This window comes from Lentinus tigrinus (assembly GCF_003813185.1).
Source record: "Lentinus tigrinus ALCF2SS1-7 unplaced genomic scaffold L226scaffold_14, whole genome shotgun sequence".
In the NCBI taxonomy this organism is placed as follows: Eukaryota; Fungi; Basidiomycota; class Agaricomycetes; order Polyporales; family Polyporaceae; genus Lentinus; species Lentinus tigrinus.
Window position 1 is genome coordinate 1 of NW_027137923.1, and position 4,859 is coordinate 4,859.

The 4,859-nt window shown below is 58.1% G+C and overlaps 2 protein-coding genes across 2 annotated transcripts in view; one reads left to right on the forward strand and one right to left on the reverse strand.

Annotated features, from left to right (window-relative positions):
- Nucleotides 1–289: 289 nt before the first annotated feature.
- On the forward strand, nt 290–3,063 carry L226DRAFT_613485 (cytochrome P450; the record flags this gene model as incomplete). The annotated part of the gene is made up of 14 exons (XM_067686515.1): nt 290–377; nt 442–542; nt 603–694; nt 758–801; nt 856–953; nt 1,014–1,192; nt 1,265–1,515; nt 1,580–1,646; nt 1,720–1,914; nt 1,979–2,008; nt 2,073–2,306; nt 2,387–2,419; nt 2,479–2,507; nt 2,625–3,063. The coding sequence occupies 14 exons, from the start codon at nt 290–292 to the stop codon at nt 2,789–2,791; spliced, it is 1,608 nt and encodes a 535-aa protein (XP_067534637.1). The 3' UTR covers nt 2,792–3,063.
- Nucleotides 3,064–3,526: 463 nt separating this feature from the next.
- L226DRAFT_463942 (cytochrome P450) overlaps nt 3,527–4,859 on the reverse strand; it is a gene marked incomplete at both ends in the record, with an annotated part of 2,950 nt that continues 1,617 nt past the window's right edge. The window contains 7 exons of the mRNA XM_067675827.1: nt 3,527–3,693; nt 3,820–3,848; nt 3,921–3,953; nt 4,029–4,262; nt 4,343–4,372; nt 4,465–4,662; nt 4,737–4,803. Of these exons, the coding sequence (XP_067534638.1) occupies nt 3,527–3,693; nt 3,820–3,848; nt 3,921–3,953; nt 4,029–4,262; nt 4,343–4,372; nt 4,465–4,662; nt 4,737–4,803 (758 nt within the window). The remainder of the gene's footprint in view (nt 3,694–3,819; nt 3,849–3,920; nt 3,954–4,028; nt 4,263–4,342; nt 4,373–4,464; nt 4,663–4,736; nt 4,804–4,859) is intronic.

The window sequence follows — 4,859 nt, forward strand, 5'->3', positions numbered from 1 at the left end:
AGCGGGACGACCGGGAGAGAACATAGGCCGGAGGCGCGGGCCAAGATTGCGGCCGAATTCCGACGTGCCCTGACGTGCGCGCATCCGTGGTCCTGCGCGAGCGCCTACGGTCCTCGACGCAGCTCCAGAGGTGGGATGCGTCCACCTACGACGTATCGTATACGGGGTGTATAGACATGCAGATTGCACGAATGTGTGCGTACGAACGACGCGAACACACCCTGAAATTTGTGGGCGAAACGGAAGCGCCCGTCGTGCAAAGTGGCGGAATTTCTGGGCGCCTGTGCCAATGCATTGTCTCGCGGCTGCTGCGGCTGGCCAATGCAATGGCTGCTGTAGCTACTACCCCGGTCCTCCTGTGCAGTCCTTCCTCTATGGTGAGCAGTCCTCAGATAAGGCGTGGTAAATGACGGTTGACCTCATGTCTCTCCACCGCCTCAGGGAATCTCAAGGAACTGCTGCACCGTCGGGATGGATGGGGTTTCCTCAGACATCTTACTGACTCGTATCCGGGCATTGCCAAGCTGCATGGACCGCTTGGGGTGAGTCCCTCTGCGCAACTGCATACAGGCTTTATATGATAGCGGGCTTGCGTCTCCCAGCGCCGCATGCTATACGTCTTCGATCCTACGGCCATGCACAACATCATCATGAAGGACCAACACGTATTTGAAGCGACTGATTTGTCCATCAAGTACGTCTGACTCCCGCCTCTTCTCTGGAGTCAGGGAACACAAAGCTAACTCAATGTCGCCAGGTCCAACCGTTTGATCTTCGGTCCTGGCCTTCTTGGTACTCTAGGTCCGTTCTGGCCCCTCCAATATGCTTATAGGGAGCTCACCGTGTTGACCGTAGGGGCGAACCATCGGAGGCAACGCAAGCTCCTCAACCCGGCGTTCTCGATCTCGCATATGCGACGCATAATCCCGATCTTCAATGCCATCGGACATCAGGTGCGTCCTCCTACATTTATGACGGTCACTACTTGCTCAGCGTGGACATATTCCACCCAGTTGGTGGAAGCCATAGAAGATCGCGTTCGTGGCAACCCAGCAGCTGTCGAGCTTGACATGCTCTCCTGGATGGGCCGCACCGCCCTGGAGCTGATCGGCCAAGCCGGCCTTGGATATTCATTTGACCCCCTTGTCGCCGACTCGCCTGACGACTTCGGCGAGGCCATCAAGTCTTTCCAGTACGTCCTTCTTCTCTTCTCTCCCGGCTGCATCGCTGATCTGGGCACGTTTCGATTACGATGCGATTATAGGCCTACAATGACTGGCATCGAGTTTCTGCGCCGCCTGCTGCCGTACGTGACAGACTTCGGGACGCCTGCGTTGCGCCGCAATCTGCTCGAGCTCGTTCCCAATCCTGCCGTACAGAAGATGAAGGATATCGTCGATACGATGTGGCGCCGCTCGGAGGAAATCTACGAGTCTAAGAAGCACGCGCTCGAGCAGGGAGACGAGGCTGTTGCTCAGCAGATCGGTGAGGGCAAGGATCTCATGAGCATTCTTCGTACGTCTCCACTACTCCAATAATTCTGCGTAAGGTTCCACTGAAGAGGTTACCGATTTTACAGTGCAGGCCAACATGAACGCCGCGGAGGAAGACAGACTCCCTGAAGAAGAGCTGCTGGGGCAGATGTCGTACGTCCGCTGTCACTGGTGTCTGGGTTACACACCTGATATCTCATCCTGACACACGTTCTCCTACGAGCAGGACATTCATCTTTGCCGGTATGGATACCACGTCGAACGCGCTGTCCATGACGCTCTTCCTTCTTGCCCAGCACCCAGAGGTTCAGGAGAAACTCCGCCAAGAGATCATTGAAGCCTCGAATAGCGAAGACATCGGCTACGACACGCTCGTGTCGCTTCCATACCTCGATGCCGTGTGCCGCGAGACATTGCGCCTGTACGTATGCTTTGCTTCATCTGAACGGCGGGGTCTAGTGTATTGAACGCTCACTCGCCCGCAGCCACGCACCCGTCACCCGAGTGTTCCGAGAGTGAGTTACGCATACACTAGGTCCCGTGTGTCTTCATAGATACTCACACTAGCACGATATGCAGGGCCCGCGAGGACGCCGTGCTCCCGCTTTCCCAGCCAGTGAGAGGACTCGACGGCAAGATGATGCAAGAGATCCCGGTTCAGAAGGGCACTGTCGTCGTCGTCGGCCTTCTCTCGTCGAACCAGAACAAGCAGGTCTGGGGCGAGGACGCCCTCGAGTGGAAGCCCGAGCGCTGGCTGACGCCGCTCCCCGACAGCGTCGCGGAGGCCAAGATCCCGGGGGTGTACTCCAACCTGTACGTCCGAACCTTGTCGTGCCCGCAGGGTATCCCGGGCCCTGAGAGATGATCGCTGACTCGGAGACGTCACGTCGTAGGATGACTTTCCTCGGGGGTGGCCGCGCGTGCATGTACGTCCATCTTGCTCAGTGTTTCCTCCATCCCTGATGCTGACGAACGCGCGCTCCAGTGGGTTCAAGTTCTCCCAACTCGAGATGAGTACGTATCTCTTCATCCTACCTTATCATGCTATTCACCTCGCCACCCCCGCCACCGCCACATTGACTATTCACCTTTCCTCCCGCGAATCACGGCATCGACTCGGACCACCTCCAGAGGTCGTCCTCTGCCTTCTCCTCTCCAAGTTCACCTTCACGCCTTCCCCCAAGCCGATCTTCTGGAACCTCTCCGGGATTCACTACCCGTCCGTCGGTGATGGGATCACCAACGCGAAGCCGTCGCTCCCGATGAGGGTCGGGCTGTACAAGCCTAGGTCTGCCTGACTCGGACTCGGAGGAGCGCGTCGACATACAGCCTGAATATCTTTACGCAAGTTGCTACGACCTGCCATGTCCGTGTCAGGGTAGTGGACGTTTTCCGCGCTGCCCACCTGTATCCCATACGAACGCTCAAGATGTTAGCATGAGCCAACATTTGCCAGTGAGACCTTTCCGATTCTGATGGTGCAGTTGTACGATACATAGTACATATACCAAGTACTCTGTATATTCTAACTACCAGTTGTACTCCTTCGAATATGATCTCGGACACCCAGAGTGCCCCTCCGGCTGCCACTGCTAGAGCGCCATCATAACCACTGTTTTCACGTTTAATCTATTCAGGAATCACGACACGGTACATACAAGGTATAGCGTCCTCTCGACGCCGTGCGCCCACAGGTGGTGCCAGTTGGCAGAGAGGTCGGAAGCTCATCAGTGTCCAACAGACTGGAGCCCGACATGCACTACATAGCATGATGCGCGGCAACGCCGTCCGTCCGTGCGTCCGAGTGCGGGCGCCCAGTGCAAACACGTTCAAGTTGCAAACCGTGAACTTTCTCCGGGTGACTCTCGCGCTAATGCTTTCATTGTCGTTCTCCGTACTAATGATACAATAGCGGTGGATGCGTATGCGGGCAGCTCAGTGAAAGATATACGCTACACGTTCACAGCAGTGGACAGGTGACAACTTACAAGCCCCTTGAAAGGCACGGCAAGTCGACGCCGCGCTCCTCCGAGTCAAGCAGACCTAGGCTTGTACAACCCGACCTTCATCGGGAGCGACGGCTTCGCGCTGGTGGACCCGTCGCCGACGGACGGGTAGCGCACCCCAGAGAGGTTCCAGAAGATCGGCTTCGGAGAAAGCGCGAAGGTGAACTTAGACAGGAGAAGGCAGAGGACGACCTCTGGAGGTTGGCGGCCGCCGTGATTCGCCGCGGTCGAAAGGTGAATGGGAGAATTGTGGCAGTGCAGTGGCGGGCGGGGGTGCCGAGGTGAATAGCATGACCAAGGTAGGATAAGGGGGTACGTACTCATCTCGAGTTGGGAGAACTTGAACCCACTGGAGCGCGCGTTCGTCAGCATCAGGGATGGAAGAAGCAGAAGAAGCACTGGGCAAGATGGGCGGGCGTACATGCATGCACGGCCACCCCCAAGGAAAGTCATTCTACGACGACTCCGAGTCAGCGATCGTCTCTCAGGGCCCGGGATACCCTGCGGGCACGACAAGGTTCGGACGTACAGGTTGGAGTACACCCCCGGGATCTTGGCCTCCGCGACGCTCTCGGGGAGCGGCGCCAGCCAGCGCTCGGGCTTCCACTCGAGGGCGTCCTCGCCCCAGACCTGCTTGTTCTGGTTCGACGAGAGCAGGCCGACGACGACGACGGTGTCCTTCGGAACCGGGATCTCGTGCATCATCTTGCCGTCGAGTCCTCTCACTGGCTGGGAAAGCGGGAGCACAGCGTCCGCGCGGGACCTGCATGATGTGGCCGTGGCCGGTGTGTGAGCACCGGCGAGGGAGTCAGTGCACACGGGACGACCTGGACTTCGACTCACTCTCGGAACGCCCGTGTGATGGGTGCGTAGCTGCAGGCGAGTGCCACCAGTGGCAGTGAGCGTCCATACACGATACACTGACCATCGGACCCCGCCGTGCAGACGAAACGGAGCAGACGTACAGGCGCAGTGTCTCGCGGCACACGGCATCGAGGTACGGGAGCGACACGAGCGTGTCGTAGCCGAGGTCTCCGCCGCCGTTCGAGGCTTCGAGGATCTCTTGACGGAGTTTCTCCTGCACCTCTGGGTGCTGGGCGAGAAGGAAGAGCGTCATGGCCAGCGCGTTCGACGTCGTGTCCATAGCTGCGAAGATGAACGTCCTGCGCGGAGGAAGAACGTGCGTCACGATGGGATATCAGGTGTGTAGCTCAGACACCAGTGACGGCGGACGTACGACATCTGCCCTAGCAGCTCCTCCTCAGGGAGTCTGTCTTCCTCCGCGGCGTTCATGTTGGCGCGCACTGCAAACCGGGGGGGGGGGGGAACTACTACTGGAGAAGTAATAAGTAATATAACA